Raw genomic sequence first — 24,076 nt, forward strand, 5'->3', positions numbered from 1 at the left:
GAGATAACATGAGGTGAAGAAGGAAGAGAGGAAATGTCCATGCAATTACTGCTGCTGCCAGAAAGAGGCTAATCGAATGGCACTTGGCACAGCAGGCCTCTGTTCCACGCAGCTGGTGGAAGAAGGAGAGAATGGGCTCTGACAGAGGGGAGAAAAGATGGAACAGAGGGAGTGAAGGTTTCAGAGATGTAGGAGATGTAAAAAGAACTGTCTTTGAGGGATTTAAAATATGAGGAACTGCATCCACAACGAGGGAAAGAACACATAATCAGAGGTTTCAAATGTGAATACACACAGATGGAGGAAAGAGGGACTGAAAGATACTGGCATGGGAAGCAAATGGAGGGAAATTTAATGTGCCAGAGAGGGGGAGTGGGTGAAGGTGGTGGTGGTGGTGGGAAGCAGGAGATGTCATGCCGGATCTTCACTAAGATCTTCAACACTTCACTGTCCCAGTCCTGCATCCCGCCGTGCCTAAAGTCAGCCACAATTGTCCCACTGCCAAAGCGTACTAACATTAGCAGCCTCAACGACTACCGACCAGTTGCTCTAACACCTGTTATAATGAAGTGCTTTGAGAAACTGGTCCGACGTCACATCATGTCCTGCCTGCCACCCACACTCGACCCGCTCCAGTTTGCATACAGAGCTAACAGATCAACTGAAGATGCCATTGCTACAATGCTCCACACCACCATCTCTCACCTGGAAGTGCAGGGCCGTTACGCCAGGCTGCTCTTTGTTGACTTTAGCTCTGCTTTCAATACGATACTCCCAGACAGACTAATAGATAAACTGCTGGAAATTGGACTTCCTTCCACCACCTGCCGCTGGATCAGAGACTTCCTCTCAGACCGTGTACAGAGAGTTAGAGTGGGGCCTCATCTTTCCTCAGCCCTCAGCCTCAACACCGGCTCTCCACAAGGCTGTGTACTGAGTCCCCTACTGTACACTCTGTACACACATGACTGTGTTAGTTCCCACCCAGACAACACAGTCATCAAGTTTGCAGATGATACCACTGTGGTGGGGCTCATCTCAGGGAGAGATGAGACTGCATACAGAGCTGAAGTTCAGAGGCTGTCAGATTGGTGTGCAGACAACAACCTGGACCTCAATATCACCAAAACAAAAGAACTGGTAGTTGACTTCAGAAGGAGGAAGTCCGAGCTGCAGCCTGTCAGCATCAACGGGGAGTGCGTGGAAAGGGTCTCCAGTTTCAAGTTTCTGGGTGTGCACATAGACACAGACCTCCAATGGAGCTCTAACACCTCTGCGGTCTTAAAGAAGGCCCAACAGCGTCTCCACTTTCTGAGAATCCTCAGAAAAATGGACCTGAAGAAGGAGCTGCTGACCGTCTTCTACCGCTGCTCCATTGAAAGTGTGCTGACATATTGCATCGGTGTGTGGTTCTCCAGCTGCACCACAGCACACAGAAAGGCACTCCAGAGGGTCATCAACATGGCCCAAAAAATCATTGGACATCCTCTTCCCTCCCTGAAGGACCTGTACAGCACTCGCTGTCTCAAGAGGGCACGCAGCATCCTACGGGACTGCACACACCCAGGACACCGGGTGTTTAAGCTGCTGCCGTCTGGCAGGAGGTTCAGGCTGCTGAGGTCCCGAACAAATAGACTCAAGGACAGCTTTTACAACAGGGCAATAGCCCTGATCAATGTAAATAGCTGACCTGACTGGATACCTCCCTGGACTTTTTAGGGGGAGGTAACAATGTTTAAAACGATAACAATAATATTTATATTTATAACAAGGTGCAATAATAATTAATGTGCAATAATAACAGTGTGCAATACACATACACTTATTCTTCTTTTTTATACTAAGTTAATATACTGTGTTGTGTTGTTTGTTACGTTGTGATGTGTCATATCGTGTCGTGTTGTGTTATATGTAGTGCCGACGTAGGACAGTTTTTCCAATTTCATTGTACTACTGTACTATGTATGACTGTGCAATGACAATAAAGAGTTATCTTATCTTATCTTATCTTATGATGCATATAGTTAGCATTAGCATTTACACTCATAAATGTTAAGTTATTGATCAAGTAATCGGGGTGTGATTGAAGTGAAGACTTTCAAAGCAGGGTTTAACTGCATTAACTCTTTAGAAATTATGAGGAGTTTTAACGTAGTCCACCATTTTTAGAGATTCTAAAGTATTTGGATCATTTTTAAAATTAAGAATGGCTGTTAATATTTGGATAAAAATCCTTTGTAATCAGTGACAGCCTGAAGTCTAGAACCCAATGACCTCCCCAAAGGTTGTTTCCTGCCTTGAGATGTTTTGCAGGCTCTTACTGCAGCCACCTACAGTTGCTGCTTGTTTCCGTTTCCCTTTGTTTTTTGTCTTCAGTAACTTAAAAGCATCCTCTGTTGAGCTTAGATCAGGTGGGTGACTTTGCCATTGAATTCTCTGAACTGAGAAACTATTGTGTTGCTGTCACAGTATGTGCTTCTTAAACACCGGACGGCTAGTTTTGCAGCATTTGGCTGAATCGGAGCGGAGAGTAAAGCTCTGCATGCTCCAGAATTCAACCTCCTACTTCTATCAGCAGTCACATCGTCAATAAGCACTAAAGGCTCAGTTCCACTGGCAGCCATTCATGCCCGTGCCATAACATTGCCTCCTCCATGTTTGACACACGATGTGGTATCCATCAGATCATAAGCTGTTTCTTTCTTTCTCCATACTTTTCTCTTCCTCCAAAATAAAGTTTTTGTCTTTTTGAAGAATAAAGATGTTTGCTGTGCAGTCACTGCATCCACAAAAAGAATAGTTCAAGGAAATCATCAAAAACCAAAAACTACAATAACTTTTATGATGAGCAGATGCAAACTTCTGATCACAACTCTATATCATTCTTTCAGTACAGACATTTTTGTATTTGTATTTAGACAGTGATTAAGTCTCTGCAAAAAAGCCATTAACAATTCCTTACTTCTAACCTTTAATTGCAAAGGTGCACCATGAAATGGGTGTGCTTCAATGATAGAGCAGAGTTTAATAGAATGAAGTGAAAGCTTAGGCGATCAAAGCCCAAAGAGAATCTTTGCTGGCACTCAGTAGCAACAAGGTGGCCAGTCAATGCTAATTTCAATAACTCTTTAATTATTGGTGTCACAGCTCCTTTGGATCATTTTCCGCTGTGTGCAAGCGAGGTAGAGAAGAGACAGCTGGAGGGAGCCAGTGAGGGAGGGCTTCTCAACACTAAAATACTAATGAAATATGAATGACTGGAGACGCAGGTATGGTGCTTTTTATGGCAGTTAGGAAAGGGAGATGGAAGGTTAAGATCTTTCTCACTTAACCATGAAGTTCTCCCTGTGTGTATCTCATCACAACCCATCTATTTTCCTGTTGTTATTTTCTACCTGTCTGAGATTATATAACATAACATTCTTTCCTTGATTTCTCTGTTGCATTTGTTTAAACTCAAGAACAGTGTAAACTTGGGATTCTTGACACGGCACATTACCATTCATTTATACTGCATACATTATAATCAAAGATGGTTAAATAATTAGGAGGCAGGAGGCTCATCAACCGCGATAGACTTTTATTGCTGCCTTGAGTACAGCTGGCATCAGGGTTTGGAGAGATCCCTGAGAAAAGCGAAGCCTCAAACAAGCTGTTTTCATTTCATTCGGAATGTGCTTGTGTGTTTTTTCTAAGGTACCACACCTAAACAAGGAGAACTGAAGTTGAAGGGAATTGGTCATGTTTGACCCCATGCATACACTTCTCAGACAAAACTTGTTCCCGATTTTCCTGCTAAGCAGCATGTCGGGGCAGTTGCTGTTGTGGCAGTTTTGAGTATCATTCCAGTGACTTTAGTTTCTGATGTCACACTCAGACAAACTTCAACTCTTCTACCAGTCATATTTTTTTGCTCTGGACTTCTTTCTGCAAGCTGAAGGGCCACTTGAAGCAGAACTTGAAGCAAGTGGTGAGCTATTGATGCTATGATATGGGTCACTGAGGCTGCAGAGCAGAACAAGGAATACCACTGTCAGTCCAAGACAGTGGAGACAGTTTCTCATTCATCCATGAGTAAGAAACAGATTGGAGAAACAGCTCTATTGTGGTTTGATTATTCCTTGTCACAAAAATGTATATATAGTAGGCTCGTCACAATACTAGGATTTCAAACTTGATAGAGAAAAATACTTGATATTCGATATCGTTTTTAATACTACAGGGACGATTTTGACCCCTTCAAGTAACAGTGAAGTCCTATCTCTACAAAGGTGCCTTGTTAATTTCCAAGTTAGATTCAACAAAGTAAATATTTAAATTACATTTGGAGTTTTCATTTGTTTTTCAAATTATTTAGACATTTTTATTACTGATTGTATAAATTAAGCCATATTTTAGAACCTAGTAACCAAATACAGTACAAATAAACAACACAATCCCATAATAATTTAATTATTGTAGAAGAAGAGCATTATGAATAGAGATGGCACGATACCACTTTTTTATGTCCGATACCGATATCATAAATTTGGATATCTGCCGATACCGATATGAATCCGATATAGTGTTTTTTAATCAACAAAACTGTTTTTTAAAATATCTTGCTGCATTTTGCAAGTCTGCAAGTTCATACTCAAGTTTAAAACAACAACTACACTAAAGCTATTCTGTTATACCTGTATGCAAAAAAAAATGTTTCATAGTTCAGCAATACTGATCAATCTAATAAACTTAGACCTACACCATCCTCCCTATTCTGGTATTTTAAAGAGTACTTAGCGTAAATATTAAGCAACCTAACTAATAGGGTTCCAACTCCCAGCAACAACAAAAATAAATAAATAAAAAATAGGGAACCACCCCTCACGCGCCACCTCATGATGCTTAATCGACGTAATCAACCTTAATTTGATGCAGTGTAAAAAAAAAAAAAAAGCACAGAAATCAATTATTTTTCAAGAAATATTAAATAGATTCAACATCTTTCTTCAACAAAATTGCAGACTGCACAGATGGTACCTTCCCAAAGTAAAAAGTACTATAGCTTACTAGGGTATATATATATTAGACTTAATAGTCACTATATACAGTAATTGACTTCTATTCATTTTACATCAAATTAAAACTTTGGCTGTCAGATAATTATTTATTAAAAGCTCGACATTTTAAATGAGAATAAGAAAGAAAAGTATGTCTTTGTGCCCCCTTTTCCCAGTTAATGCCCTATCGGCCCCCCTGGCTAAACTTTGCTAGATCCGCCCCTGCACAGTTACCAGCATCAGCTACATAGAAAAAGATCCTGGTGTAGAAAGTAATATTAAATACATTCTAACAATAGCTGATCAAGCTTAAACGTGCTGCTGTTGTTCAGCCGCTGGTTTCCTCTTTCTGGTGCAAAGTGGGCCAAAAGCAAACTAGAGACACGGACTCGCGACAGAAAAGCCGATCAGCTGATCATTAGCAGTTTCACGATTGAAGTAGCAGCCGGAGAGCGAGAGGCAGTCGCTCGTTAAGCTTAACGCAGGAATGCTTTACAAACATTCAGAGATGGACTTACACACTTGCTTTACTTCTCTCAGGGATAACTTTGTCGGAGATGAAATGCCAGGTTGCTAGCGAAGCTCCAAATGCTATCCAGACCAACGACAGGTCCCGCATGCCACAGCTGCTCTATCACGTGATGCATACTGCTCTGACGTGCTAACGTCGTTCTGAGGCGAGTTACGGCATGTTGCAAGTTTTGTGAGGTGCTTTCGTGATATTTAATGGATCGGATTACATTTTTTATTTTTCTCCGATATCCGATCCAGTAATTTAGGTCAGTATCGGACCGATACCGATACGTAATATCGGATCGGTCCATCTCTAATTATGAATAAAGAAGATATAAAAAACAAAGCACTCAGTGTAAAAAAACTGGTCACTACTTTTATACTGAAACTGAACTTAGAAAGTTTTGTAATGGTAGAAAAGTTTATCATCTTCTATCATCTGCCACCTGCTTACCAGACCTGCAACCTCTCTCTCGTCCACCGCCAGTCTGTTGCTCTTTACATCCTCTGGCTCCCCTGCTGTTCTCCATGTATCGGTACTCCAGTCTGCCATGCCTCAATATCCCATCCATGATCCACTAACGACTGACTAACTACAATCCACTACTGATGATAACATGTGGCTAATTCGTCACCCTGACCCCCAACACCCTAGCATTATCATATTTTGAGTTTTACTGTGTTTTGGGGACTCTTTGCATTTTTTTTTAGTTGTGTTTGCTTTCGGGTCCACACCACCACCTCCACATAGTGGCAAACGTGTGTCAGCCAGGTTACATTTATGGTAACTGTTTAATACTTCAGGCTTGTTGAAATGGGAGCTTTACAGACCTCTGAAATTCCTCCTAAAGTGTTGCTCAGTGTTAGAAACAGTAACTACGTCAGCTCTTTCGGAGGAAAGGAGCTTTGTGTCTGACTGTCTGCAGCAGTGCTGTGCAAAATTGCTTGACAGCTAGAGGAAGCAAAAACAACACTATTGACAATTATCTTAATTCGATATTGAGTTAAGTAGATATTATTATTTGAGTATCTTTTCATGACAACCCAAATATGTAGTGGGCCTATTATTTATTTATTCATTTTTTGTGCAAAGCCATCCCCTTGCCTTTGTCATTCTGTGAAAATACTGTGTAACTTGTAACTTGTCTCATCAACTTAGAAACAACTGCACAATTCAAAACCTCATCTCTGTGGTAACAGAGTCAAGTTTACACAATTTAACCACACAATGGGATACAAAAGTTTGGGCAACCTTGTTAATAGTCATTATTTTCCTGTATAAATCGTTGGTTGTTACTAGAGCTGGGCGATATGAGATTTTTTCATATCACGATATGTTTTTTTCATTTCAGGCGATAACGATATCTATCACGATATAAGCCAAATAACTATATTTGTAAGATTTAAATGTGCCGTTGCTCACAAGTAAAATGTGAAACAATCAGCAGCTTGTTTTTATTTAAATATTTATTTCCCATAATAAGTTCAACAGGGTAGATGTACTTAAGGAACATGAGACTTTTTCAGATAAATAAAGGCAAATATTGCAAACTACACAAAAGGCAGCTGCTAAAGCGTTTAAGTTTCAAAATAGAACAAACGAAACAGACTAAATTGTCGATTCCACTTAGAAACAAAATATTAATTCTAAAAATAAATCTTAGTTTGTTTTACAGAAGAACAGACAAAACTGACTAACTTTTGTCAATATCAAATAAACTGAGAACTAAAAGGAAATTCTCAATCTCTCCTTGTTGTATAGCTGAGCTTTTCAAACAGTTTTAACAGTTACTTTAGTCTGACAAAAGCCGAATGACGAATTAGCGCTTCCAGTCAGAGACTGAGGCTACGTCCACACGTACACGGGTATTTTTGAAAACGGAGATTTTCCGTTTTCGTTTTAAAAAAATAATCCCGTCCATACATAAAGGCAGAAATGAAGGAAAACGCTGCTATGAACATGCCAAAGCAGCAGGTGGCGCTAGATTCCTAACCGTGCCGAAATGTTGGCCAATCAGAAGTCTAGAAGCCTCGGTGGGAAAAAGTAAACAAAGCTGGGGCATAGAAGCAGAACCGAGTCGTATGTGTGGAGGGACAGTAACTGTGTGTATATGTAAGCATTTAAACACTGCAGAGAGTAGAATTAACAGTATTGTAGAAATTCATTTCACCGAAACAATAACGTGGCGCACAGTGTGACGCATGCACCAGTTTATTGTATTTCCAGACTTGCTTTCGGCACAATTTACAGTGCGCGCTGCTCTGTTTTTTGTCAGACTTGAAATAGCCGAAATACCTTCACACTACGGAACTTCTATGGCTCTTCCGTTCGACAATCTCTCCGGCATTGGAGCCATCATCTGTTTTCTCTTCGGTCACGCTCGGTTGATTTTTCTAGTCGGCACACTCATTTCCTCCATTACCCGCTGGCTGCTTCCCAAACAAACACACGTGCACTTGTGCTGTACGTAACAAGTCACGCGACGTGACGCTGCGGCTGTGATTGGTTCGGCTCTGCGCTACTTAATTTGGATTGGCTGACCTTTTAAAAAAAAAAAAAGAGGACAAGAGCGGCGAGGTCTATCGCGATAGCTTAATTTCTCTATCGAGTAAAAGTTATATCGCGATACATATCGTTATCGTTCTATCGCCCAGCTCTAGTTGTTACAATGAAAAATGTCAGTTAAATATATCATATAGGAGACACACACTGTGATATTTGAGTCTGGATTGTGGTTGAAGGTATTTTGGACTATTCCTCTTTACAAAACATCTCTAGTTCATTCAGGCTTCCGAGCATGGACAGCTCTCTTTAACTCACACCACAGATTTTCAATAATATTCAGGTCTGGGGACTGAGATGGTCATTCCTGAACGTTGTACTTGTTCCTCTGCATGAATGCCTTAGTGGAGTTTGAGCAGTGTTTCGGGTCGTTGTCTTGTTGAAAGATCCAGCCCCGGCGCAGCTTCAGCTTTCTCACCGATTCCTGGACATTGAGTGGATTCCATGTGTCTCTCAACTTTGACAAGATTCCCAGTCCCTGCACTGGCCACACAGCCCCACAGCATGATGGAATCACCACCATATTTTACTGTAGGTAGCAGCTGTTTTTCTTGGAATGCTGTGTTCTTTTTCCTCCATGCATAACACCCCTTGTTATGCCCAAATAACTCAATTTTAGTTTCATCAGTCCACAGCACCTTATTCCAGAATGAAGCTGGCTTGTCAAAATGTGCTTTAGCAAACCTCACGCGTCTCTGTTTGTGCTGTGGGCGGAGAAAAGGCTTCCTCTGCATCACTCTCGCATACAGCATCTCCCTGTGCAAAGTGCCCCGAATGGTTGAACGATGCACAGTGACTCCATCTGCTGCAAGATGATGTTGTAGGTCTTTGGTGCTGGTCTGTGGGTTGACTCTGACTGTTCTCACCATTCGTCGCTTTTGTCTATCCAAGATTTTTCTTGGTCTGCCACTTCGAGCCTTAACTTGAACGGAGCCTGTGGTCTTCCATTTTCTCAATATGTTCCTAACTGTGGAAACAGACAGCTTAAAGAATTGAATTTGTTTGTCTAAATTCTGTGAAGTCTGATAGGTAATAACTTAACTTAAACAATCTACACTGTTATGAAATGTAACTGTAGTAAATGTATCCAGATAATGTGTTTGTCTTATATTAAATTTAGCATATTTCACAGTACTGGACTTTCACTGTCTCTGACTTGTGAACAATAGCTGCAGAGGTCACAGTAAGCCCCGTGGTGTCAAACATACCTTTTTAGTTCTTGTTACCTAACAGAGTCTTGGAGAGCACTTCAGATGTCTCCTGCATTAAAGGTTGTGACACTGACACAGGAGTCACAGCGTAGTCATGTCTCATACATCTGACAAGACTGTGATGAGGCTGCCGTCATATTAAAGAGGAACACAGAAAGTGCAGCATAGCTGTCAGCGCAAAGCAAACTTGGGCAAACGGAGGGCTTCTGTTTGTGGATTATACGCTACAAAAGAAACCCAGCGATCTCTCTAAATATCCACGGGGCTGCGAAATACACACACACACACAGCACAGAACACACATCATAAAACACCCACATACTCACGCTCAGTGACTGCCCACATCACTGTGCCAAGGAAGTGTTTGTGTGGTTTCACTGAAGCAGCAATACTCTTCTGAGCGTATAGATAGTGAGGGAGGGACAGGGGATGAGTGGGACAGATATGTCCTGATGTCTAATTAACTCTCTGCCTTCAGAGAAAGTGCGTGTCCTTACATCTGAGGCAAATGATGACCACTGGGGGTAACAAAGGAGGGGGAGAGGCATCCAGACATGGCGGTGCAGTTACTGTATGCAGAGACAGAGAGTGTTGTGACATAGAGTAGAAAGTAGCATTAGATGGGCATTCTCTGCAACATTAAAGATGAAATATTGTATCAAAACATGATGCAACTGTAGTTTGTCCATACAAACTGGAGCAACTTGGGGACTGAACATGGGGAACCCATCAAGAGCTGATTTCTGAATTAATATGATCTGTGATGTCACATCTTGTCACACATTACCTTTTTTTGGGGGGGGGCAAGTGAAGGCAAGCACTGACTGCTCTTATGATTTAAAATAAAACCACTGTGACATATTGAAAACAAACACACCAAGACAGAAAAGACAGACAGGAAGCAATGCAGAAGCATGGACAGAGGGAGGCAGTGAATTAGAGTCTTTAATTAGACCAGACATAGAGTGCTCTCTGTGTGTGTGACACAAGCTAGGCCTGAAGGGAGAAGCATAAAGGGAAAGTCACTTTCAAGCTCCACTAATATAATGGGGCCTCTTGGGACTGAGCAGGGGGTAGATTTTTTTCTTTCTCGTTTCTGTGTTTGCAAAGTGTGTTTTCATCTTGAAGTCGCTCGGTGTCCAACCTGTTTCAAGGTTGGCTCAAACAGCTGAAGTCATCAGTGTAGACCGTGAGGTCAATGTGTGGCTTTTTTTTTTGCCATTATCATCCTCAGCAGCAGTACAGCCACACACAAATAGAGCCTATTGCTTAGTCTGGTGTCATATCAGTCTTGTGTGGCTAAACAGGCTGTTCAGTGAGTTGTGAAATTGAAATGCAGCCTTGGTTATTAGACAAACAGCCTATCACCCATACTGCTAGTTCACTGTCAATATCCACTGTAGCGTCAACTAACAACACAACTCATTTGTTGATTAAGAAGAGCTGTGCATGTTGCGTATGCCTATATGTGCATAAGCGCTGATGCACGTTTATGGGCTTGAGCGTAGGTTTACATTTGGGAGGGTATGACTGCATTGAGGTGCCTTTGGTGTATACATCACTGAGACTACTTTAGTGCCACATATTAATCCTCAGTAGCACTACAAATGAAAACATGACTTCTGGTAAAATATTCAATTTGGATCTATTAACCCAGTGGCAGAGATAAACAAACCTGAACATGAGCGTATACATACTCTGTGTGTATACTTATGTGTATACAGTGCTAGAGGGTTAAAAGACTGCTTTACTTATGGAAACTGAGCAATTATTTATTCTTCTGCTATGCCATATTTCATACAGATTCGAGCTCTATTGCAAAAACCTTGGGTGAATAGTCACTCTACTCATTTCTTTGTTTAAGTTTAGGCTGATGGGCTGTGCACTGGCATTGTTGGTCAAACTAAAAAAGGTTTTTCTACTGTTCAGTAAAGATGACAAGTGGAAAAAGAGAAAAAAAAATCGAAGGAAAAAGAATTGACTAGCTTATAGTGTCTGAATTTGATCATGTTTATTTTTATATAGAGATGCATTCAGCCAGTGTGGCAGGATGAGGTCATCTACCTGAAATGAAGCGGGGGAGCAACCAAGGGCAGAGTGATAATCATGAGGATTGGGAGAAATCCCATTGGGCTGGTAACATTTCAGAGTGATTACTCTGGTCTAACAATCTGGAGCCTTGCTGCAGGCTAAGCTGGACGGGTTCTGTGCTTGCAGAGGTAGTATTCACATACAAATAAACACACTCAGAGCCTAAACCAAATTAACAGTGACTGTGTTTGTAGTCTCTTAATTAATGAGGTTAAGGTTGACCTTCTCTGGTTTACTGATTTCTTAACTGGCATATAAATGAGAAACCTTGTCTCAGTTGTGTCAGAGTATCAGAGAAACCTGACTATCCTGACTATCTCTCCAACTTCTTGTTTTTATATGCATATATATATATGTGTGTGTGTGTGTGTGTGTGTGTGTGTGTGTGTGTGTGTGTGTGTGTGTGTGTGTGTGTGTGTGCTTGCTACTCCCTAAATTACCTAACTCCGTTTTTAGTGCTCGACCCAAAATGACTAAAGGAGAGCCTTAAGTCAACAAGATCTAGAGGAAGACGCGCTGACAAGGTTTCTCCAGGTGAACCTCTGGAAGGATTACTAACAACTGCCTGCAGCTGAAATTGCCTCTGAATTGCTAACGGTTTCTCATCCACTCCGCTTTCTGTGACGCATGACAGATGCCTGTTGGCTTCAGCTCTCTGTCACTTACCCACTGGCTACTATGCAGGTCTCCTGAGGCACATGAGTCTGCTGCTGCCTAGGGCTTTCTCAGCCCCCTAAAACCAAACACTATTAGGCATTAGTAAGATATCAATTTAGACTTAATTTATCAATTATACGCATTACTCCTCCTTAGCATGTAAGCTCATATATAACATGCTTAATGACAAAACTATTTCTTTATAAAGCATTACATCAAGTACAAACAAGCTATTTAAGAGCTGTTAATAGTTCACGGTATCACAGATTTTCCAGCTGGAAGCTGATGCACACTTTTTTGTAGTGTTTACACCCGTTTGTTTCTGATGATAATAAAAAACTTTAGCTAGCTACCTTTATGATGTTGGGCTAAATTCTGCAGCTATAACAGCTTCAGCTCTTCTGGGAAGGCTTTTCACAAGGTTTAGGTGGGTTTTTATGAATTTGTTGATCATTCATGGAGAAGCGCATTTGTTAGGTGAGATACTCCCTCATCCATGTCTTTATAGACCTTGCTTTGTGCCCTGGTGGACAGTCATGTTGAAACAGGAAGGAGCCATCCCCAAACCGTTCCCACTAAGTTGGGAGCATGAAATTGTTAAAGTTTCTTGGTGTGCTGTCCAGTCGTGATGTGACTTACACCACTGTATCCCTCACTTTCCATTGTGCTTGGTGATGAGTGGCCGTGGAAACCCATTCCATGTTCTTGAGCTAATCTGACGGTCACATGAAGTTTTGAAGTGTGTTGAGATTGACTCCACTTTGTGGAGTTGCTGTTGTTCCCAGTCATTTCCACTGTATTATAATATTTTTTAATATGGTATTTATGTTTTATTTGTATTATGTCCTTAATGTTAAGCATTTTGGTCAGCACTTGCTGTTTTTGCCTTGGCTATCACTAACAGTTAGCTGTGGAATATTTACAATTGCGGAAATGTCGCGACTGGACTTACATTTCAGTATTCTGTACACATTAAGTGAGTTATGTTTGCATCGTGCATGCATGTCTTACTAATGCTTAACAGTGTGTAGTTCCATCAAGCTTAAAGTCTGCACTTCACTTGCATCTTGATTGTTTGATTTAAGATCAACCATTGCAAATTATTTAAATACAAAAGATGTGCTACTATCCTCAACCTTTACAGTGACCAGTGATTTTTTTTTATAGTGCAAGTTTGTTTGGTTCTAATTTCATGTTTCATTTTCTCTTTTCTGAAAGCTGAAATTAAGCTACAAGTTGCCATCTTTGTTTTCAAAGACTCAAGGTCTTCTAGTGTGCTTTCTTCTCATTATAGATTTAATTGTCTTTCTTCCATCATAGCATGACAGAAACAATAATGGGCAGGACAGGTTTGTTAGATGAATTCCAACTTTGTTAGAATTGTTTGTCAGGTACGCATTGCCAGTCCCTAATTTTCCTTGTTTCACAGCAGAGTCTGTGTTTATCTGCAAAAAGCCACGTCTTCCCGCTCCTCTGGGCAGCTACACCATTTTTTGATACAGGGATCATGAGGTCAAGCGCCTTTAGCAACAAGTTTCGCTCATTAAAACTGTTTCTCAGCTGACTGGATGCATTACGCTTCAACATGATGACATTACTTATTGCCTCTCTCAACACTGGCATTTACTGTAATTTGACCCTGCAGTAAGGCTGTTTCTTTGTGTGTCTTTTCTCCCCTAAGCTGTCATTCTTACCCTTTGCAACTTCGTCCTCTTCATTTATTATTTTCCAGCGTGAACAAAGGTTCAAAGCAGACCCTTATAAGTAGACAAAATAAGCCAAAATTGTACTGCAGCAAAAGTACTGTCACTTTACGAAAAATAAATAAATACCACGATATAAAGATGCGTACTGAAATAAATGTCTATAGTAATTTTACAAAGAAATCCTAGCACAGCGCTGCAGCACACTTTCACTTTAATATAACGTTGGGCACACGTATCCTGAACTCTTTCACTCTGCTGCTGTTGATGGCATTAACATATTAAGTAAAGCAATTAACAATGAATAATTTTTCAGGCAATTTGCCAAGGATTCTCATACAATTAAAAGAACCCACATAAAACAACACCAGGCACCATTCCAAGTGAACACCACATTGTTTTTCATTTATTCTCTCCTTTATCGACAGTAATTTGTGATATAATATGCCACAGTGCAGTTCATTAAAGTTGATGTATGTTTATCTTTAGGCAGTCAGTTTATATGTTAATAAAACAGAGAGCGACTTGAGTTATGTGGTACTTGTTGACCTGTCTTTTAATATGCAGTCAAGTACCTGAGCTTAGCCAGTCTTCACTGGAGCCACTGGAGGAAGAAACGTATAAAAAAATAATAAATTTCAAATAATAAGAAAAAGTATGCGTTGGACGTTCACATGGCTGGTTACGTGTTTGCTGTGGCAAAAGAATGTGGTCAGTAGAGAATGGTGAGTCATCTTTCTCCACTGGGAAAAGTGTACAGCTAATTTAACTTGGAAATAAGTCATATGTACGGTGGCACTGAGGTGCAAAACACAACAAAACACGACAAAACCGAAAACATTTCTTTACATTTCAATTGTTTTTGAATGCACAGACACCAAGTCATCCAAATCATTCCCTGTTTCTTTTGTACTATTTTCAGCATATATTTCACAAGATGTGCGGTTAGTGCAACATGACAATGAGGGGGCTGAGACAGCTCAAGTTGAGTGTATTTTGTGGCTCCAGCTAATAGGGCTTATTATGCACTTAGCCGGTCTTGCAGGCCCCTTAGCCATCTCCCTGTTGGCTAAGGGGCCTGCCATTCAGGACCACACAGGCCTGTTGTTAGTGTCAGTTTACTTGACATTTTCTTTCTGTCTACTTTGAGCCCAGAGACTAAGCAGCTTTCCACTGTGATAATGGTCACCTGCCACATACCCACAGTGGGAAAATGAATATGCAGAAAGAAGGAAAAAGTGCAAATCAGAAGAAGTGTAGGGGCGTCTTGAGCTTGCTGCCACTATGTCTGATGTTACAAAATAGGTTGTTTCCAAGGTGACAGACAATCAAAGTCAACCATTTTACCCCCATTACTTTCTCTATCTTCAATTAGCATCAAGACGAATAGAGGGCAGGCAGAACTGTCTCATGGAAAGGTTCAATAAAAACTTGCAGCAGTGACAGTGACAGTACTTAACAGACAATTCTGACCCAACGCACAGAAGCAGTCTCGAAGTGAAGGTGAGAATTAGTGTGCAAATAATTCTTTATTGTATTCTTACAATAGCCCTTTAGTGCCCTTCAAATACCACCAAAGTAATGACATGAAGAAATTAAATTACAACGAACCTTGCCTGCTCCAAATCTGACCTGAAGCTTTATTAAAATTTAAAAAAATCCAGTGCATTGTTTTTATGCCAGTGTGTGTTGACTAGGTGCTAAATCATGGGCTGAATAAATGAATGAATGTCTTGTAGAAAAAACAAAACAAAAGAACAAGACAAAAAGAGTAACATCATGATCATGAAAGTACATTTGAAAGTACAAAACATAACAAAAATACGCCATCTGAATGACTGCATTTGGGGATTACACTTTCTTTCAGCTGGCCAGTCTTATTTTCAGATATATTGTCTATAACTTCTCTGGAGGAATTCTTACTACAGCCGATGATTTAAAGACTAGATAAATACATGCTATCTCCAAGTCCTGTAGCTCTTTATCCACCTGTGTTATCTCCACCAATTTTGTGGCACTATCACTGACAGCTGGATAAATATTTTGTGTTTGTAGAGCTCAAGAGGTAAACACAAAAGCTAAGAATAACTTAAATGCCTTTTTGTTCTCTTTTATTACCTCAGTGTGCGCAATTCAATAGTGACACTCGTGGGTTTTTTAGCAGCATCCATCTGAGCAAAAGGAACACTGTGAATGACATAATAGCACATTCACTATGGCTCAATGAGCATCTTGCGGGAAAGGAAGGACCAAACAAAGAGCCTTGGCCTGCAGCCAACAGGCTGCAAAGACACCAAATTATAGTCCCTTCATTACAGGATTGCAATCAGTTCATGGATCGATACATACAGTAATCACTATCTGTGCAGAGAAAGTAGAGTGAAAAGGATTGGTGGAGGGAACAATGTCTCAGTATTTCAGCCTCAGCAAGAGACTGGAGAGATCCATAACTGCATTCACAAATTGCCAATTTGGCTTACTAACCACAGGCTGTATCACGACCACACAAGAGGTAGGCTTGTAGCATTTAAGGATGAGCCCTGTGCTAGAATTTAAGGAAGAAAGTGTTGTGCATTTCATTATCAAGTGTGCAAAAACAAGAGAATCTGCAAATACATACCCATATCTAACCAAAAATGCACACATTTCTGTTGACATGCTGCTATTTTTGTTATCCCACGAGGCCACAACGAAGTGCCAGTACATGGCTGGTTTTAGAAACATGCTTTTAAACAGTCAGAGTAATTCATTAGCTTTGGTCTGAGCTTAGAATGCTGATAGTTTTATTTAAGGACAGCTGTTCAAATGAAACCTAAAACGTGTAGGGATCACAGAGATTTGAGCGTTTCCCTGCACCTGACCTTCTGACCCTGGAACTCACCCCTCTTTTAAAAATCAGCATAACCCTCCTTCTCCTGTCAGTGTACTCTATCTTTTAGCTCTCTAAAATTCCAATTTTAATTTGTGGAATACATGTTATGAGTATAAGCGTGATGATGCGTAGGCACTGCTTCTTTATCGCTGCCTTGGGAATTGGTGTGCTCATATGTCTGTTTGCTTATGAGGTGCAGATTTCATGAGCATTTGAGCATAAGCAGGTTCTTTAAAACTGGCCAAATGTTTAATAGCCAAACAAATGTTTTCTTCAGCACTTCACAGGCCTTGTCTTCCTTACAGCTAGCTTAGGAGACTAGCCGCTGTCTGTGGACCCAGCAGGCCTATTGGATTCATGAAGCAGCATCAAAGCTTTCATATGCCCCTTACATTTCCCACTGCTCTCTCTCATCTTGCTGCCGAATCGTTTCTCCAAAGCTGTCGGATACTCTCTCTGCAGGGTGGATGGCACTCATCGAAAACTAATAGAGGGTGACTTCATATGCACATGGCGTGTGCGTCTGTGCAAGAGCAGTGAGGTAATGTGATGTGACGAGCAGATTTGCCAGCGTGTGGTCATCGAGATTTTGAATGGTTTTGCATGCACACATGCGCGGGCGTTTATTTTTTTTTTTGTCTCGTCTTATTCCGTTCTCTCTTTGCTAATTCCCCTAAAACTACGTAATCACTTCCGATATGTAATCCAATCGGCCAAAAAAGCAGTATGTTAAGGTTCATTATGCGTTGACTAATGCTCTGCACAAGTTTGGATGAAGCTAGTCATGCAGCTCATCTTATTAAACCTGCTCTCTCTCTGTCTGAGCTGAATCCAATTTAAAAACACATGCTGCTCTGTGCTTTTATTACTGTAAAAGCCAGCAATGGTTAGCTTAAAACGGCGCTTTTGGGTCCAGCACTGACAAACGCAGATTGTATTTGCGTATGACATTTTATCACAATTTAGGATACCCTATTTTTCCAGCAAGGACAAATTTTTGAAACACTTTGGTATGACAGGCGGGCATATTCATTTAATCATACCCCGATGCTTATAAAGTAGCACTTAAGTGACACGGTAGCTGTACTGTTAAGACTGCATGTGTGGTACTGAATGTGGGTGTGTAGGTCGAAGTGTGCGATAGGCTAAGACAATGCCGTTGATTCCTCTCTGGCTGGGATTCCATCGTCTTCCTGTTTCCCTCCTCACCCTTCAGTTCACATAAATAAAGCGCACATCCTCAAAGAACACAGAAGGCCACATAGCGCAGTAAACAAACTGCTTGACACAGTGTCTGCTGCAAAGTGCTTAACTGCTGCTGCGTTGATGGTGGTTTGATTGTGACAGAGCTAGTAAGTGGGAGTTGAGGTTAGCGTGTCCATTTTTCTGCGAGGTGTAAAGTTATGTGGGAAAAAAGTAATTTTTTAATGTGTTTTAATACTTTTTTTAATACTATTTTCAGGAGAGCTTGGGGAAAAAGAGGTGGTATGATACTTCTGAACGTCATATTTTTATCAAGTCTGAGTTTGAATTTGCTTTGCACATCTTATATACTTGCATTATTTAATGTTTGAAACCACCAAGCTTCCAGTGGTGCTTCTTTCCATTGGATATAACAACCTGAACACCAGGAAAGGCCACTGAAGTTGCATTTGTACATAAAGACAGATGATACGCACAATAAATCTGCGTATTCATGAGGCAACTGTTGGATGGATTGCTCTGCATAGTTGGAATGAGTGTATCACTTTGGCCCCTAAAAAAACTAGCACCAAAGGTGTATTTAACACATGTTATAAAATCAAATATCAGAGGAACTCAACATTTAATTGACAAAAAAAAAAGATGTTCTTATGGGTGGATAAATTTCAAATAAGTCATTTCTGTAATGTAGTAAGGGCTTCTGTGAGGTTAATTGAGACCTTGACAGCACTTTAGTCTCTTCTGCATGCTTCTGCGTCTCCTCTTTCCTCTGGCTAGAGTCTACTCTTGGGCTTTACTGCAAAAGATTTGATCAGAGTGAAACGCGTACACTTCAAGTGTGTATGTGCGCAAGAGCGCTACCATGGGAACTGGAGGACGAGATAGAGATGTAGATGTAAAATGAAAAACAGATGCATAGGAACAAGCTCATATTCACAGGCGCTGGAGTGGTCTCAGAGAAAAGTCATTCTTTATATTAGGTTTTGTGCCTAGATTGAAGCGATCGTGTCACTCCTGGGAACCGGCAGGAGAGCTTTTCCAGTGCTCCGCAGTGTGTAGGAAGATCACCCAGAGTATACAAAGGATACTGGAAATGACTTAAGCTGGCTAACATGAGAAGGATCAGTGGATCCCTGATAGCACTGCAGTGTGTTACTGACTTGCTAATGATGCTGTTTTGTTTCTTTTTTTGCTTCTACTTCTGGCTCCAAATTCTTATCCAAAAATCATATGACTGTGTTAACCTTTACATAATTTGCTGAAGGGCATTGTTGGCATCATGACCAAACTGTCTGGTGTTACAGTGAAAATCCACCCACCCATTTGTCCTCTCCTGTCACTCTCCAGCCTTATCTCCTCCCCTCAGCCTTCTGTTCATTAAACAGACATAAACAAAAGAAAGTTTTTTTGTTGTTTGTCTCTGCATTGCATGGAGCTCAGTCTCACTGAGCTCATGGAAGCACGGACAAGCTGTTTGTTGCTTACCGTTAACAGCCCATAGTATGGGAGGTGGTCCAACTTAGTACATAATTGAAAATGGTTGCTGTGGTCCATTTGCTACGCTTTTATTCCTCCTACATCAGCAACACAGGCACCGCTAGGATGCTGCTCTTGGGGGGATTTGCTTTTGTGTGTCGTTTGTCCCCTCCATCTCCTTCTCTCCGCTCTTGATGCCTTTTTTTTATGACAATTCACACTTCAGTTGAGATTGCTCTAAATTTCGATTTCAGCCAAAATGCTCTTTTAAGTAGCTGTCTCTGTCTGGATGCTATTTGTCCCTCACTTCCTCTTTTTTTTTGTCACTCCTGAAATGTTTTCTTTTATGTGAGTGCATCCACCCATATTATGTGGCTGTGTTTTGTCTCAAAGTGAGCGCTATCATCTTCCTTAATGTTCCCGAAGTATAGCTGTTAGTATGTCACTTAACACGGCACTCTTTAAAGATCTCCTTTCCTTTGCTCGTGTCATCCATCCATCACTTGTTCCTCATCCACATGATGTAATGTGCTTTTTTCCTTACGTGTGCTGCCTGACACTGAAAAATCTTTGGTGATATAGGGCACTTGAGCATCAAATCGACATGCTATTATTCCCCGGCCCACCCTTCCACCACACGCTTTTCCTCTCTCACCTGCTCATGTGATCTGGCCTTTCAATCTGTCCGCCAATGGGTTGGCCGCCCCTTCTGGCCAGCCCATCCCTTCTCCTCAGGGAAATGCACCAAGGTCTTGAAGTGATTCTTTTTTTCTTTTTCCGTGTGTAATGGAACTTCAGGATAAACTAGATTTGATGATCCACCCATACAGGGTCCTCTTGGCAGTTTGACTTTGCCCTCTCCCCCTCCCTAAACCTCATTACTCAAGGCTGATTCTTCAGACCGGCGTCCTCGGGGAAACAGAAGTGTAGAAGGGCAAATGAACATAGGAAGCAGAGTGTCACTTCAGATCACAGCTCATGTCAGGAAACTAGTTGATTTGTGTAAGTGCAGAGCGAGCAAGAGTTCTTTTAAACTTGAGCTCATGCTGTTGTCGGTGATGTTGTCTGTTTATACTCTTTTCTTTCTTTTGCCAAGCAGCTGAATTGCTATTATTCCCAAATTAAAATGACACAGAGTTGATCCAGCCAGGAAATGAGGTTATTGCTCTTTATAAGAGTAATGAGATTTGGGGCGACAGAAAATGGTTCAATTAAAATATTAGATATAAAATGTAAAAGGAGTAAATAAGTAGATTGCAAGTCAGAAGAAACAGTACGGCGAGCCAGATGTTACTATTTCTCCTGCTCAGTGAATCCAGCGTCCACGTCATGACTCAAGTGACGGAGGTGTCACTGTTCTCTGTGTTCTTGCTGCGTTTTTTCTGTTGTGACAGCTGCAAGTGTTTGTTCATTTCTTGACAGATGCACACAGTGTCCTCCCTGGCTGCTGTTAGGCTGCTGTTTGACATATGTCCATTGTACAAACTGTCTGTTTTGACTGGTAGTGTGTGAATAAAGCTCAATGTAGTGGAAGGAGGCCATGTGCTACAGACAGACTGGCAGGCGTTAGCAAAGTTGTCAACACCTTTTTTCCTCCCCTTCCTTCTCTCTTTAAAAAAGTGTTCTTCAGTTTCACTTTGTCTAGTCTCTGCTTTCATGTTTCTCTGTTTTGCTGTAATTCAAACACATCTTTGTATCTAATTGTAACCCAGATGTTTGCCTTGCTCTGATGAAAGGAATCCTATTTTACACAAGATGCTGTCGTGCCGCTGTGTTGTAGTGCAGATGCATCGGTCTGCACTGACGTTACTTGTTTGTGGGATTCAATTTATGAGCAAATATTGTTTTTGATCTGCAAAGCTTCCATGTTTAAAACGTTTGTTGGGGGTATAAGAGTGACAGCAACTATCAATGTTCTACTAAAATTAGTAACCTTATCAAATCAGTTGCATCTCCAAATGGGCTATATAACCTCACAATGCTTTTAACCTTCTGGAGTAAATGAACACACCAGTGCATCCAAATTACATCACCGTGTCAAGATGACCAGCAGCAAGCCGCAGCCTCACCAAGTCTCCGCTTCAACTTGTGTGGAATGAGCAGATTTGATGTACCAATCTTTACATTGGTACATTATACATTTTCGATGTATAAAAGTCCTACAGCAAAAGAAATAAAATAAAAAATGAAGCTAACAAAATAACCATGCTGATGTTGCCTTTGTACTGGACACATCTCACATGACAGAAGCTTTTTAGATATTCTGTGATTCTTGCGCTGTTAATATAAATTAAAAGAGCAAAAATGTTGTGTTTAGTGTTATATTTTAGATCATCTTAATAGATATTTAGGATATTCATTTGTTAATTTGTCATTTCTAGCTTCATATTGCAAAGCGCCATCTTTTAAATTAACCCTCTGATGTCTGTTTTTTCCCCACATAAAAAGTAAACTAATAATAGAATGACTGATATTTGAATACACACATGCTGCTAATTTCAAAGCTTTAACTCCTGAACAGAAATGTCCTTTTACTTACAGACCTACCTCTCTTTCCCCCTTACCCCCACTTTATTTTTTCCAGGCAAGGAAGAGTCAGTAGCCACCTTCAAGGGCAACGAGTTCTTCTGCTACGACCTGTCCATGACACCCATCCAGAGCAGCACCGACGAGATCACGCTTTCCTTCCGAACGCTGCAGCGCAACGGGCTCATGCTGCACACTGGCAAGTCGGCCGACTATGTAAATCTTTCCTTGAAGAGCGGCGCGGTTTGGCTAGTCATCAACCTGGGCTCGGGGGCCTTTGAGGCTCTGGTGGAGCCTGTCAACGGCAAGTTCAATGACAACGCCTGGCATGATGTGCGCGTCACCCGCAACCTGCGCCAGGTAAACACTGTCTGCATCATCCGAGGCCGCAGCAGTCAGGATTGTGCATCTGTTTGCCACACACGCTATCTTTGAATCATTGTCTTTTTTCTCTCAGCATATGGAGAATACGTTGAGTCGTTGTCTTACCCTTCTCCTCTCTTGCTTGTTTTTCTTCCTTTCTGTCATAACAGAAGTTTCTTTTTTGCAGGGTCAAGTTGAACAGGAGGACCTTTTCTATTTTCTATTACTATTTTAATGCTTTTTGTTTCAAAGATGAACCAGGCGACCAATGATACATGTCATCTTCATGCCCCTGTCATGCAAAGGCAAAAGATACGAAAAACATGTGACAGATAACATTATAGTTAACATGCATGAAATCAAAGAAATCCAAAGATTTATGCAATGTTCTTATTAATGAACCAGGAGGAGAAGTGCTCTGCTTAGTATGTATGCACATAATTTACTCAGGTACACAAATGGAATGCACCACAATTTATCAAAGGTGACAATGCTCTTAAGACCTTTCTGAACAAATTACCTAACACATCTTTGCAAACCTTTAATGGTAGCTAATGGAAAACAAAAGAACACAGGTTTGTGTGTAATCTCTGTGACATACCGTGGGTCTGTGTATGCTAGAAAGCACAAAGGACATGCATCGACAGTGAACTCTCTGAATACTGGACCCTCTGGATGCAGCAAGTCATCAATTGGCAGGTGCAGATACCAGCAGCAAGATACAATCAATTTCACTTACACCTGCCGTGCTTACTTCTTCACATTTTTGGGAGGAATTGTAATTGGAATAAATGGCTTGTCAGAACTAATAATGGGCATTGTAAGCAGTCTGGATGCAAAAAAGCCTAGCCTGAATACATTAACACAAAGATGGTGCATCAGCTTCTTTATGTTTGTCTTCAAAAATATCTGTGAAAAGCAGTCAGTAGTATTAAGCCACTTCTAGACAGTGGAGAACTTCTTGTTGTACAAAAAGCATGACAGCAAAGTGATTCTTAATGTGGAATAAGTGCTGTTAAATTATAGGGAATTTTTTTATGCTAACCACACTGCAATTTGAGTCGTATTGCAGTAATGTTCTTGGACATTTCAGTGCGGTAAGTTAGTCTGACATTTGTAAAGCTGATCTTTTATTAGCATATGCTGTACTTGCCTTAGGATAAAGGCAAAGGATCACACACTCAGAAACACACAGGCTCCATTTAGACACCCTGGCTCAGAAATGCACACATGTACGGACAAATGTGTAATCAGCAGAGCGAGACTAATGTAATGAGTTTGGAAAGCCAACACAAGTTTAAAAATTTACAGCATGAGCCAATCCACCTACCACCTACTGCACCATAATGATCATTAGGTAAATATGACATATGCCATACACATACGCACTTGCTACACTGACAGCATTATTGTCTGTCTGGAGGTTTGTATGGTATGCCTAGACATTCATGCCTCATTATGGGCATGAATGTCATGATCAGTTTTGGCTGTTAATGATTTCTTTGAGCTGGTCTTTTTCCCGTGTGGAATACGTACATTTTTCTTTTTTTCTAATCCACACATGATCAAAAGTATAAATACAGGCTAATTAGCTTTATGGGTGTATGGTAACCTCTGATTACAACTGTATACACTGTCTACTCCTGTTCATGACGCCCATCCAGAGCAGCACTGCAGCGCAACGGGCTCAAGCTGCGCACTGGCAAGTCGGCTGACTATGAGAATCTTTTCTTGATTGGAAAAAAAACATTGAGTTATAGTCAGTCAAGATAGCCTCATAACATATTTAATATATCTGGGTCTTGAAACTAGTAAGCATGTCTAATGAACTAGATATTCTATGAGAACGTACATTGTTT

At 40.9% G+C, this 24,076-nt stretch overlaps 1 protein-coding gene across 6 annotated transcripts in view; it reads left to right on the top strand.

The window, feature by feature from the left end:
• nrxn2b (neurexin 2b) overlaps window positions 1–24,076 on the top strand; it is a 707,860-nt gene that overhangs the window by 294,116 nt on the left and 389,668 nt on the right. For all 6 annotated transcript variants that reach the window (XM_085267412.1, XM_085267417.1, XM_085267416.1 and 3 more), the window contains one exon: window positions 21,913–22,214. In XM_085267412.1, the coding sequence (XP_085123538.1) occupies window positions 21,913–22,214 (302 nt within the window). The remainder of the gene's footprint in view (window positions 1–21,912; window positions 22,215–24,076) is intronic.

Source organism: Mchenga conophoros, linkage group LG3 (assembly GCF_057382185.1).
Source record: "Mchenga conophoros isolate Kocher_MC1m ecotype Shallow Benthic linkage group LG3, M_conophoros_male_GT1.1, whole genome shotgun sequence".
Lineage (NCBI taxonomy): Eukaryota > Metazoa > Chordata > Actinopteri > Cichliformes > Cichlidae > Mchenga > Mchenga conophoros.